At 35.3% G+C, this 14,453-nt stretch overlaps 1 protein-coding gene across 2 annotated transcripts in view; it reads left to right on the top strand.

Annotated features, from left to right (window-relative positions):
• The window catches only part of EXOC2 (exocyst complex component 2), a 248,708-nt gene that overhangs the window by 216,368 nt on the left and 17,887 nt on the right, over window positions 1-14,453 (top strand). For both annotated transcript variants that reach the window (XM_026511359.4, XM_026511361.4), the window contains 2 exons: window positions 11,645-11,700; window positions 13,974-14,096. In XM_026511359.4, coding sequence (XP_026367144.1) covers window positions 11,645-11,700; window positions 13,974-14,096 — 179 coding nt within the window. The remainder of the gene's footprint in view (window positions 1-11,644; window positions 11,701-13,973; window positions 14,097-14,453) is intronic.

Raw genomic sequence — 14,453 nt, 5'->3', positions numbered from 1 at the left:
AACAAAATCCTAGCAGTAAATGAGTCATCGTTACTACCTCTCCTGCTCCTTCTCCTTGCTGCTATCGAGCTCCCGCTCCCGTGCCTTTGTAGTTGGTAGTCTTTACAATAAGCTTTTAAAGCAGTATTACAGATCATGGAAGTGTAGGTTAATGTACGCAAACAGCTGGTCTAAGTCAGATGCCACCATCCAAGCCCTTTCTACCTTGCCATGCGGCTTCTTCAATTTCATTTCCAACAGTTAAAAGCCAGGGCTTAGTAGTTTTAATCGTCACAGTTAGGCTTAAAAGATGCTATTGAAAGATTTACAAGATTTGATCACAGGGGGCAAAATTTCATTCTTTTTTATGGCTGAGTAATATTCCAGTGTGTTTGTGTGTGTACACATACACACTACGTCTTCTTTATCCATTCACCTACAGATGAACATTTAGGTGGCTTCCATATCTTGACTATTGTATGTAATGTTACAGTAAACATAGGGATGCATATATCTTTTTGAATTAGTGTTTTTGTTTTCTCTGGGTAAATATCCAGTAGTGGAATTACTGGATTATATGTTATTGCTATTTTTAACTTTTTTTGGGAAACTCCATACTGTTTTGCACAGTGACTGCATCAATTTATGTCCCCATCAGCAGTGCACGAGGGTTCCCTTTTCTTCAGCTCTCACCAACACTTGTTATTTCTTGTCCTTTTGATATTACTTGTTCTGACTAGTGTGAGGTGACAACACGGATGGACCTAAAGGATATTATGCTAAGTGAAATAAGTCAGACACAGAAAGACAAATAGCATATGATTTCGCTTATGTGTGGAATCTAAAAACAACCAACCAGAAACAGACCCATAAATAAAAAGAACAAACTGTTGTTTGCCAGAAGGGAGAGAGATGGGAGGATAGACAAAATGAGTGAAGGGGAGTGGAAGGCTCAGGCTGCCAGTTATGGAATAAATAAGTCACAGGGATGAAAGGTATAGCATGGGGAATGTAGTCAATGGTATTTTGATAGTGTTGTATGGTAATAGATGGTAAGTACAGTTAGGAGCATAGCATAATATTTAGAGTTGTTGAATCACTATGTCGTACACCTGAAACTAATGTAACATTTTTTATCAACTGTACTTTAATTTTAAAAAATTTCTTATGTAAGTGACTTTAAAATCCAAGGTAGCTGTTGGCTTTTCATATTTTTTCTGCCTTCAATTTTATTACAACTTCATTGTTTTTAATTTCAACATTTTTTTCAGTTTAATGGCTGAAACAGATTTTATTTTTTAAATTGTATATGGAACCATATGTTGAGAATGGAGACTTTACCTTATTATTTCTTTGCTGTGCTCCACAGTGGGTGATTCCAGTTACAGGGATGCAACAGCTGCTCCGTAACATGGACGGTGCCGTCTGTCATGGGTCAGACCGTGGTAGAGCCCTTTCTGTGTCTGTTCGGTGAATCACAGAGGCCCACACAGCTGACTAGGGGAGCCAGGATTCTAACTCAAACAGTCAGGCTTTTATGCCATGTTCCTCAGCCTGGCTTCTCTCATAAGCATTTATCTCATAAGCATTAATAAATGCTTAAGTTTTGATTTAATCAACATCATTTTATTAAAAAAAAGAACTTGAGATTCTGAAATTGGACAGTTATTACAGACCTGTTCATGAAATGTTATATACAAATGTAATAAAACATTGCAAGTGTAAAACAAAATGCATCCATTTGCATAGATAGAATGAATTTTATTTTCTTGTTTCTTTTACTTTGCTAATTGAAGTTGCCTTCTAATGAAAAAAAAATTTTCTGCCAAAAGACTAAATTGAAACAAATGAGTTTGATTTATCAGCTAATGTTAAATTGATTAAATGTCTGCCTTTAGGTTTGAAATTCAGTGTATCGTGTTTCAAATGATGAAACTGGTACTCTATGCTAAACATATAAGGTGTTCTGTGAGATTCTATGTTGGTGTAACTCGTAATCTGTTTTATCAGTCAGACTTTAACTTTAAAATGGGAGATGTCTATGCTAAGCAAAATAAGTCAAGCAGAGAAAGACAATTATCATATGGTTTCACTCATTTATGGAACATAAGGAATAGCAGGGAGATCGGTAGGAGAAGGAAGGGAAGAAGAAAGGGGAGGGTAAACAGAAGGGGGAAATGAACCATGAGAGACTGTGGACTCTGGGAAACAAACTGAGGACTTCAGAGGGGAGGGGGGTGGGGGAATGGGATAGGCCTGTGATGGGTATTAAGGAGGGCACGTATTGCATGGTGCACTAGGTATTATACACAAGTAATGAATCGTGGAACTTTACATCAAAAACTAGGGATGTACTGTATGGTGACTAACATAATATAATAAAAAAATTATTTAAAAATTTAAAAAAATAAAAATAAATAAAATGGGAGATGTCATGATATCCTTGCTCATTTTTGAGTCTTGAAAGCTATTTGTCTATGGTGTATATGAATGCTAACTGTTACGAATATAAATCCTTTCTTACAAATGGAAAACATAAGCCATGAAATAATTTTATTGTTATTTTCACTGCTGGCCATATTTTCTCTTTTCATAGGGCAGAGTTTTTCTATTCATATTTTAAAACTAGGAGATCATATTAATTAAAGCCAGAAGGAAAATATCCCAAGAAAGTAAATAGAGAACTGTAAAGGTTGAGATTATTCATTCATATAATACATAGGAAGGGTGTCCTCTTTTCAACTGTTCATTTAAAAAATCTCTGATGTGGCAAAAGACATTTATCAGTTTAGGAAAAGAGATCAACTTAGGAATGAACAAACTAAAACATGAAGACCTGAAACTTAAAACCCTTACTCTATTCCAACAAAAGCTAATTTTGTTGCAAAATATTTAGGCCTTTCTGTCTGTCTGCCAATATTGATAGTTTCTGGTTACTTTTTTTAATAGGCAGTAATTTCAATAATGTGTCTTCAGAATGTAATTGAATAGATAATTTATTTAGAAAAAAATACCCCAAAGTTCTTTCATGTAGTGTTTCAGTTTGACCAAAAAAAAGTACATTGTGGGATATTTATAGTATTTTTCAATCTATTTTTATCTATAGACTAGGACTGATAACTGATTTAGGGCACAGGGGTTAAAAACAGGAAATGTGGTTTATAAAGTAGGTACTATCTCCAGAGTTTCCAAAGTTTGATTTCTTACAGTATTGACTGAAGAGTATCATGTTTCAAAACAACATTAGGCAGCATACCTTGAAATCAGTCTGTGTTTAAAGGAGTTGTCTGTCCAATTATGACAGGAAATGCTTCATGGAAAAGTTTGCATTCTTGGTATAGGTTTAAATAGTACAGCAGTTGTTTTCTGTAACTGCACAGTGCTCTTTCTCTCTAGCTTTTTTCGATGATCTTTATACAGTTAGATTGAGTATAAGTCTTGTGTAAATTTTAGTAAATTTCCTTTGATCTTTGTGTTTTGGTTAAAATTTTAGTGTTTTAATGGAAAGTTTTGTCGTTATGATTGAGGAGGAGCATATATTGTAGTTATTAATTATAGTAATTAGAGAATCCAAGTTATGAAAATAAAAAGACATGAAGAAGCAGTTATAATTTTGTATGGCTTTGAATGACAGCTTGGCAGAACTGATCAAAACTAAAACCCTTTGACTCAGCAATCCCACTTCTAGGAAGATATATGTTACATAAATTATTCTACGAGAATACAAGGATTGATATTCACTGCAGCATTATTTTTAGTAGTATGTACTGAAAGGCAATGTAATTGTCTAATAGAATAAATTATGAATAGAATAAAATTAAGAAATTAGAATAAATAACAATAAATAAATTATGGTACATCCAAAACATAGAATACCAGGCAGCCATTAAAAATGGTAAGGTAGATATGTACACACTGGCATGGAAGAATGTGATATATTACAAAATGACATAAGCAAGTTTCAAGAAGAAATGTGTAGTGTAATCTCATTTTTGAGGGGGAAAAATTTATATTCATAGGAAGAGATTTGGAAGAATACATACCAAACCAGGGAGAAGGATGAAGGAGTTTATTGGACTTTTATTTGTTATTATGAAAGCATCTACTTCTGTGTTGTTTTAATTCTTTTCGATGAGCATTTAATTTTTTTCAAAATAAAAGAAGAAAGGTTGATCAATCCAAAATGTTCACTATTCTGTTTTTTAATGTGGACATGCTTTAGAAAAGTTCTCCCTCACAGCTTGTCCAAATTATTAATTATAAGAAGAATCAAATCTGCTTATATAACACTTTTTAATGTGTAAAACATTTTCACAAATTTCAAAAAAACCTGAAGCTCCAGTGAATTAGCTGATTTTCCAGCTAAGATGTAAATCCAGTTCATTCCATACACACCTGTACATTATCTGTTATAGCTTATTGCTAGACATTATTCCAAGGCACAGAAACAACACTAAGGTCCTTTCAGCATGTCAGGGCACTGTTTTCTCATAAATAGCGCTGAGGATTTCATCAAACAGAAGCCCTCTGTTTACCAATGTGGGTTTTAGTGTTTGCTGAACAGTTTTCTTTTTTTAATTAATTAACTAATTAATTTTTTAATTGCCGAACAGTTTTCTTTCAGGCTGTTGCTTTCTTGTGCTGTTTTAGAGGCAGTGTAAGCCTTTCTCCCATGTGCAAAGTGGTCGTGTTTTCTTAAACCTGGTAGTGTCCCCATTAGAGTGTATGAATGTATGCCCTGTGAGGAGAGGGGCTTTATTTCTTATGAATTTGTTCTTTTTTTGGAGGGAGGGGGCTTACTACTGTATCCCCAGCACCTGGAAGAGAGTCTGGCATGTAATAGTAGTAGGCACTCAATAAATATTTTTAGTAGTATGCCTATTCCAAAACCAAGTGCCTTCCTTCTTTGATTAAAAGAAGAAACTGACAAATATAGCAAGAAAAAAGACTTCTTTTCCACTTTCATGTATGAAAAAAAGACCTTCATTATTGGAGAAGATGGTAAGTGGTCCAGACCCAATTACAGGAAGCCCACCCTGCGAGAAGAAGCCTACAGGTTCTTGCTCAGAGCAGAGATGAGCTTTGTTTTCTCCATGGGGAATTTCCACACTGGGCTACTAGATTAATTGCTAAGTGATAGTCTAGATTGATACTGTGTGGGTGGGGACACTTTTGGTCAAATATCATGACACATTCTAATTCTGTATTCAGAGAGTAGAGGAGATACATATTGTAAATACTTAGAAGTTGTTCTCATTCCCTTGGAAAGTTGTGGGGGTTTATCTAAGAGGAACCTTTTTAAAAACAATACTTATTACTACAGCATAATAATGTAACTTTTTAACTCCAAGAAACCAGTCAGTCTGCCTTATTTTTCTGTGTGCACTGGTCACATGGATAGCTCATTTCCTAGTAGTAACTGTAAATGTGGCATTTATGGCCCACTTAACGTGGGGCTAAAGCTAAAACCTGGGTTTCCTAACACATTTACTAAGTGTTCGTTATGTTCTAATATATCTGAGCTTCTTCCTGAGTATCTAGCATATAGTGAGCATTCAATAAATATAAAGGTTTATTATTTGAAATAAGCTGTTTGTTAAGTATATAGCCAGAAAAACAAAGCGTATTTAGAAAACATGTATTTAGACTTGGCAGTATTCCATTCTGCTATACTTAATTTATTCAAATTATATTTTTCAAATGGATCTTGTAAAATTATTTCAACAGAACTGTTTCTGTTTTCTTAAATCCTATGAGAAGCAAGAGATGCATGCTTTAGCTAGAATATCTCCTTTACACATAAACTGAGGCATTGACATTTTTAGTGGATGATGGCTCAAGTACAAAATTATGTATTATAGAATCTTACATACATTAAAATTTTTCTCTGATGTATTTGTTCACTACTTCATTCCCTTATCACTTTATGTAAGAGGGTGAAGAGAACTTACTAGTGAGCAAGACATCCATGGTGTTTGCCTTTTTTTATTTCTTCAGTCATAAATATTTTTGCACTTGTGCGTCGGACCAGCCACTGTGATAGGTAGTAAGGATACAAAGATGTGGTAAGTGAAGGGTGGTGCCTATGCCGGTGGAGTTAACAATCTAGCAGGGTAGATAGTTACTAATTAAGGAGTCATATAAATCGATGGAAAGCTGCTACAGTGGGAGGAGAGGGAGTTCGTGCCGAGAGGACATGAGAGGTGATCTAAGTGTAGCACCTCTGAAATACAAGGGAGAGTCAGCGGGTTGTAACCAGCAATACTGCCTCCCATTTCCTGACTGACTGCTCTCTGACAGATGTACTGTTAGCCTCTTAGAAATATTATTTCATTTAATAAATGGTATTTCTGTTTTATAAATGAGAAAACTACACGTTAGAGCTGTTTAGAAACTCGCCCCAGGGTGACTGGTTAGTAAGTAACATAGTATTTGAGGTCAGCACCTGCATCTGCCTTCTGTTCACATGTATAATTCTGATTTACTCAGGCCATTTCTCAGGTGTCCCCATAGAAGCCAGGTCTTCCCTAACCATTGCTAGTATGTTATGTTCAGCTGTTCTTTCCAAACCAATGCAAGATGTGACAAAACAGTTCCACTGAAATTCCAGCTTCTAGAGAACTTTGTGTAAACTAGAAAAACAAGTGTATAGTCAAAAGACAAATCTCCAGTTAGTGCACATTGCAGTAACATTTGATATTGTATCTGGGCTGTCTGCTGCTGTCATGTTCTAATATGCACATTCAGCTGTTCAGAGATTGCTGGTGCCACACAAAAGAATTTTACCTACATTTAGGGTATACAGCAGCCAGGGGACAGTTATGATGGGGTACGGTATCCAAACTTCTAAACTGTGTGTTTCCAAAAGAGAAACTGGTGCCCTTCTAGTTATCATACCTTTTACCCAACTATTTTTGTCTTTCTTTAAAAAGTACCTAAAATATGTGTACTGCTTTGTAATCTACAAAATGCCCTTTACCACCAAGATGAGCTCTCTTATGATGGGGCCATGTCTGTTTTGCTCACTTCTGTACACCACCACCTGGCAGGCCCTAACACATAATTGATGCACAACAAATATTTAAAGAATAAGGGAATAAATACATATCACATTTTTGTAACAGCTTTGATAGCAAAACAGACATTGTAGTCTCTACATTTCGTAAACTAGGCTGTTGTCTAAAAAGTGAAATGATTTTTGTCTAGGACCATATCATTAGTATATAGGTAAGCCAGAACTTCGATCCCAAGACTTCTGGCTTTACATTGAGTGTTCTTTCTGTCACCTCAATGAACTTAAAAGTCATCATCAACCATTAATCTTAATAATATTAAAACTAGAATAAAATGTAGTGGGAAGAAAACATATACTACCAAAATTAACTACAAAATTGTCCCTTTGTCATAGTCATCATAGACCTTTTGAAAATAGTACCATAACCAAAAATCATATCCTGGTCCTGCCCCCATGGACCATGGACCATGGTCCCTTTAAACTCTGCCATCCACTTCAAGGACTCAGGCACTTTAATAACAAAATTTATGTACAGCTCTTCTCTGACGGCTGTAGGATCTTTCTTCACATTCGTACTACCTCTTTCTTGCTTTCCAGATCTAACCCATTGCTCAGCTGTCAGTGAAATCATAGGGATGACCCAGCTTTACATTTTACAAAACCCAAATCTGTTTCTTTCAACTCTGAGTAATTGAATTTCTGTCTTTTTGGCATGATTTCCATGTACTTTCCTCTTCCAGGTCAGTAAAGAGCAAATGTGTCACCCTAGCCACCAAAAAGAAGATTGCTACCTTCTGTCAGCTGTGTTTTGATGGGGTCCTTTGACACCAGTACCACATGAGCAAGCAAGGCAAGCCCTGGCATCCTACCAATGTTATAGGCTTTTTGGGGTACACATTTTAAAAAGAACTGACATCCTCTCACAGCTGGATTTGGAGCAACATTTTAAAACAGAAAACTCACCAAGCACTGAAACCCAAGAGGTTAATCTGTGTTTAGTTTTTTAGAAACACATCTGAAAGTCTCAGTATGGACCCCTGAGTGAGTAGGGTAGGTGCTAGGGAGGGTAGACTAGTGAGTAGGGTGTGATACTGGTTTTGTTTCTCCTTTGGCTGATAACAGGCTGTAGAGTGGAGTAAAGAGAAAGGAATTGAAATTCTTAACTAGGAAGACCACAAAGATCTTATCTGTTTGATGTTTGTGAACCTTCAGACCTCAGTCCCTAGACACGGACGCTGTCTAGTCTCCAGGTCCAGTGCCCTTCCTCCACCCATCCCCAGTACTATTCTTTAACTTTTCAAGAACTTAAAAAAAATAGAAATTGCAAGTAAATGTTTCACAAATTAGTATAAATTGTATTACAAAGTTTTGGGGTTTTTTACAATATAAAACCCTTCATACCAGATATTTGCTACATACAACTTAGATGCATATGTGAATACCAGAACATTAGGATAAAATTTAATAACTAAGACTTTGGGGTCTTAACACATATTGAGGATATACACATACTCTACTTGAAGGACCTAGTGTCTCACTACCTCTGATGTGTGCCTTTCAGGGTCCACCATGGAGTAGAATCCCAACAAATGGATGTTAAATGAATTAGTGAGAACTTTAGCCATTCCCTTAGAACTAATAACAATTTCAGCCCAATATACAATAAAAAATAATTATCTCTGTATTTAACACAGTGGATAGCTTTTTGGAGAGAGGCAATCAATGATTTATTTTTTATTTTAAAACTTTTTATCGTTAAGTTATTAACACCAGCATATGCATTGCTTTGGAAGGTTATAATATTTCACAAATCTCCATCTCAAACTAAGCATGCATTTTTCAGACGTGCTCAATTTAATGCTGCCTTTTTGAACCCTTACTGACCTGACATGTGGTTTGACCAGGAGCTCTCTTTCTGTTCATTCCTAGGGCCACAAATTTTTTTCCTTCTTTTTTTCCAACATTACCACCTATCTCTTGAAGTGGTTGTTGTTGTTTTTTTGGAGGGGGGTACAATTATTTCATTTTGTCCTATTCATAAAAATTAAATCTCCAAGGGTAGAATTTTTTTTTCCCTCAATTTGTTCAGGTTAGGCTGTTCCTTCTAACATCTTATCCTTGTGAAACCTGTGGTCAACCTAAAACAGGAAGCTTGACTTTGTTTTCATATTTTTATCAACAGCAATATAGTTCTAATGGCTGAAAGTATCTTGTGCTTTTATTCTTACTATTCACAGTTTTGTCTTTAGAATTATATTGAGTAATTTAGATTTATCTCTTTTACAGGGTATTTTATTAGTAATGATCAGTCTGATGGGTTCTTGCCAGGAAATGTTTTTCCTATCAGGGTCAGAGTGGGAGTTGAGTTGATAGCATGTGACACTGGTTTGCTTTATTCTAAGTTTAATTTTCTGCTTTTTAGTCAGCACTCTGGCCCCACTCTTCTCTTTTACATTGAAGAACTTTAGAAGTTAAAAACTGCCCTCACATTTCTAATCATCATTGCTAGAACATTGCTAGCACCCAAACTCCTGACATTGGTTCAGATAGTAGCATTGACAGAGCCCTGGTTTTCACTGACAGCTGAGACTATTGAATTTCTTACTCTTAAGTTCCTTACATCATTACTCGCCTAAGATTGTGCTTATATTTTTAGTAACTATATACATGGTATGTATGTATGTAGGGGTGTATGAACTAGTCTTTCACTGTATTGCAATTTAAAAATTTTTAACCTGAGTACAGTGGTTATGAACTGTTGAACTCTAGAGCCCTTCCCTGTTTTCCTCCACTTACCCTGGGAGAACTGCCCCGAGAACAAAGGACAAGAGGAGACCTTGTCCTTCTGGGGTGATCGTAGTCATCAGAAACAGATGTCACAGCCAGGTCTCCTTGTTGCCCTCACTATATATAGCAGGTGAACAATCTGAGGGAACAACTCTGTGGTATGACTTTCCTCCTAGAGGAAGAAAGCTTTTCTGGTCTTAAGCACAAGGTAGTCTATTTCACTTTCACTTACAATAGGTTCCTGATATGTTTCTCTCCTACCTCCCAGATAAGACTTCTTATACCTTGCAATTAGTTGATTTCAACTAATTTCTGAATTATATTTGTTTGCTCTTAAACATTTTTCTCAATTTTTCCACTAGAAAAACAGAATTAATAACACCTGAACCTCCATATCCCAAAGTATATATAAATTGGCTCCTCAAAAGAACAATAGTATACCTATGTATATACCATAGCATATGACAGAACCAAAAACTAGTTCTATATTTAGAATCTGAAAATGTCAATTCAGAAAGTTGATTATAGTTCTTGGCCTTTAATCTCAACTTTTCTAAATAATCAGTAGCTTAGATGACATTATAGAAAAAGATTCTCCTTAATATTGTTACTGTTAACATCCATGATTTTACTATACAGTACAATTTTCTCTGTTCTGTAGAAAAGGAATTCTCAGTATTTGCAATTAATTCTAGAAGGCATTCTGAAGTAATACTCCACTCCAAGTAAAAGTAATTTCTTTAGAGTTACAGTAAAGCAGTATTTTAACATTTTTTTCCTACAAAATAATGGTAATGAAAGTTCTTACTTGCCCTGTGGATACTGGGACTGATCCATGCATTATCTCTTATAATCCTCACTATAAGCCTGCAAGATAGGTACTGTTCTTATACTCTGATAGAAGAGAAAACTGGGCTCTCAGTCTTATTGCCAGGAGTCATAGCTTGTAGGTGATGAAACTGGGGTTTGATCAAGATAATCTGACTTCAGACTCCTGTACTGTTAAATCTTATGCACACCTGCTTTTCAGTGCCTGCTTTTGAGTGAAGTAGTGTTTGTTAATTCTGTACTGTCCTGAAATCTTGTATTTTGTCCAATCTTTAACTTGCTTTACAGAATCAGATTGTGATTTTGTCAGAAGTTTCTACTAGAAGTAATTTTTTAAGATCAAAAGAGTCATTCTGCATAACTTAACTTTTACCTTTGGAAATAAAATGTTATAATAGATATTTAGCTTTTATAAGCTTTGGTAAATATCCTCCTTCTGTCTTTTTTTTTTTTTTTTTGTCTGCTAATATGAGTGTGTGGGTGTGTGTGTGTGTGCACACACATATATGAAGAAACTGAAGGAGAGTTTTAAATTTCAGTTTTGAAACAGACTGACCATCAGTTTCAGAGAAATAATGACAGAAATGGAAAAACAATGAAAGAAAATGCCTAATTTAACTTTTTTTTTTAAACCTGTACGAAAATAGTCCTTTTACCATTTGGTCCTCAAAAGGAAATAGATAGTGGTAGTGTTACTTTCTGTTTCTCCTTAGAAAACTCTAAGGCAGGGGCACCTGGGTGGCTCAGTTGGTTGAGCCTCTGCCTTTGGCTCAGGTCATGATCTCAGGGTCCTGGGATCGAGCCCCATAGTGGGCTCACTGCTCAGTGGGGGGGTCTACTCCCTCTCCCTCTGCCCCTCTCTCCCTTCCTCCTCACTTGTGCTCTCTGCTCTCTCTCTCAAGTAAATAAATAAAATCTTTTAAAAAAGAAGAAAAAAAAAAACTCTAAGACAGTAGTGCACAGTAATGCCATCAAGGGAGATGGGTAGCTTGTTTCCACTAAATGCCTTTTTTCCCTCCCTCATCTTGATTTCAGGTGTCAGAAACTATTTAAAAGAAGCACTGGTGAATATAATTGCTGTGCATGCAGAGGTAAGCTATCATTAGATGTTCCTGAGACATATGGGTAACTGGAAAAAAGAAAAAGCAGCAAATTTGATGGCTTTTATGGTAGTCTTTTTTCCCTTCAGAATATATCTTGAGTATAAATGAAACACAACTCTAATGCATGCACACAAACATGTGTGCTTTATAACTATGAGAGTTTTTTTCTGAAATTGTGTGTTTAAAACTAAATTCATTAATGTTCAAAAGGTAAGGAAAAAGAGAGATTGAAAAGATGTTTTTTCCTTATCTTGGATTGAAAGGTATGTTAAATCTCTTATCTTGGAAAATTCATTAACCTCTTTTCAACCAGGATACAAATAAGCATTGGTGTTTTATTCATGTAGCAATGTGTTCTTACGTAGAGGCTGGGATTCCAGAAAACTAGACTTGTTAGAAAGATAGGCTGAAAGGGCAGGCTGAGGTTAGGAAGCAGGTGCATGGTTTCCTATCAGCAGCTGACTTAGGTACATTTAGATGTTGATGCCTCTGGTTCTTGCTAAAACTTGCCCTCACTTGAGGCATTATCATCTTAAGCTTTACATTAACCTCCTTTATTAATGTCCTTCTTAGAAGGACTCTTCTAAGGAACATCAAAAGAGGCACGGCTATCATCATTATCACCGCTATGACTGCCTGTTCTATAATTTCACAATCCATTACTCACTGCTTTGCCAGTACTTTCAGAGTTCTTATAGCTCATAGACTGATGGGTGACCAGATAAAATGGGGCCCAGCAAAGAGATTATCATTAGATAATTCCACTGTTGCTTGAGTGCCTTTTAAGCTGTATGTATCTGGGGGCACCTGGGTGGCTCAACCGTTAAGCTTCTGCCTTCAGCTCAGGTCATGATCCCAGGGTCCTGGGATCGAGCCCTGCATCCCCTGCATCGGGCTTCCTGCTCGGCGGGAAGCCTGCTTCTCCCTCTCACACTCCCCTTGCTTGTGTTCCCTCTCTCGCTGTCTCTCTCTGTCAAATAAATAAATAAAATCTTAAAAAAAAAAAAAAAAAGCTGTATGTATCTGATGGAGGTGTATTTAGTTTATACCACTGTCTTCATCCAAAATTATCAGAAGCTGTCAAGCTAAACTGGAAAAGTATGGATAAGCCAGGCTAAAACAAAAGAGTAACCAAAGGAAACAGAGAATGCTACCTTGTTCCTAAATTTGGCTCTAAGTTTGAAACAACTAGAGCCAAAAGAGAAATATAGTATGTTATAGTTTTCATTACTTAATAAAGGAAAATATACACATTCCTCTATAAATATAAAGTTTATATATGATTTAACTCTAGCAAGAATTTATCACATACATTTTTAAATTATTTTTATCATGATTTTATCAAAGATATACAAATGCTTTCTTATTATGTTAGCTTCCAGTAAAATTAGAGGATAAAATTAAATCATCAGTTAGTGAAAGCATTTCTGTGGTAGATTGGACAGGTGGTAGAGGAATTGCAAAATATGTGGGCATTTTTAATGATGGTGGTGATTCTTAAAGAGGCAGCTTTTATTAATGTTCACTATCAGTAACCAAGATTTGTATTAGGTTTTTCAAACCCCTTTTTAATTTATCTCAATGACTGAAAGTAGAATTTCATTCATAACGTTTATTATTTAGTATTTCCTACATGATCGTAACTTGACAAATTTATAAATCAGCATAGTAAAACATCACACCACATTATGAAATATAATAGCTCTTAGCCTGAAAATATCAAAATTCAAAGTTGGAAAATAATGTTTTATGTCAAATGAAAGGAAATACATATTAAATTCAGCAAATAGTAAAATTGGGGACTCTGTTGTCCAATACACAATAAAGTGCCCGGTATGATATGGTCTTTGTTTTAATCTAAGAAGAATCTGACCCAGTATGTTTTTCTTTTTTAATTGTGGTAAAAAACTGACACAGTATATTTTTATTTCTATAATTTCCTCTTTAGAAATAATATTTCTTTTTGTGAAAAGGGCAAGAGGAAGAAGAAATCTTTGAAACTATTTTTAGTTTGTCAACATCAGCAGTACCTTCCAGAATTATATTTGCCAATAGATTTTTAAGAGGATTAGTTGTGGCATGAATCACTTAATACAATTTAAGTCTGTATCTTCCTTTCATTCATAATTATGATCCTTTGAAAATATGACTTAGAAGACCTGTGAGTTATTTTGTTTTGTGTATCTTTGTTTTTAACAAATTCAGATCAGGAAATGTTCCCATAATACATCATTTCTTCTTACTTTAAACCCTTCCATCAGGTGTTCACTATTTCTAAGGAATTGGTACCTCGAGTTCTATCCAAGGTGGTGGAAGCAGTTTCTGAAGAGTTAAGTCGACTGATGCAGTGTGTTTCATCCTTCAGCAAAAATGGAGCATTACAGGTACCAAAATAATTCCATGTTGAACTTTATTTTATTTAAAACATATAAATATATTTTTAGTCATCAATCTTATGATATACAGACAGGTTTGGGGGTTTGTTTGTTTGTTTTTGATGAGTCTGCTGATCGATCCTCTACCATCATATCTTTTATATAAGCCGTACCCATGCATTGTCTACAAGTTTTAGAGTTTCTCTTTCTTTAGAGTAGAGCAAGACCTTAATGACTTGTGAAATTATCTAAATGCAGATTCCTTCTGAAGTTATGTGATTTTTTTTTTTTAGTTTATAACTGTCTTCACTAAATTGTTTCACAGAAAATTTTTAGCGACTTAACTTTTAATAAATCTTTTCAAAC

The sequence above is a fragment of the Ursus arctos genome, unplaced genomic scaffold, assembly GCF_023065955.2.
Source record: "Ursus arctos isolate Adak ecotype North America unplaced genomic scaffold, UrsArc2.0 scaffold_31, whole genome shotgun sequence".
NCBI classification, from domain to species: Eukaryota; Metazoa; Chordata; class Mammalia; order Carnivora; family Ursidae; genus Ursus; species Ursus arctos.
This window is presented reverse-complemented; position numbering and strand designations above follow the sequence as displayed.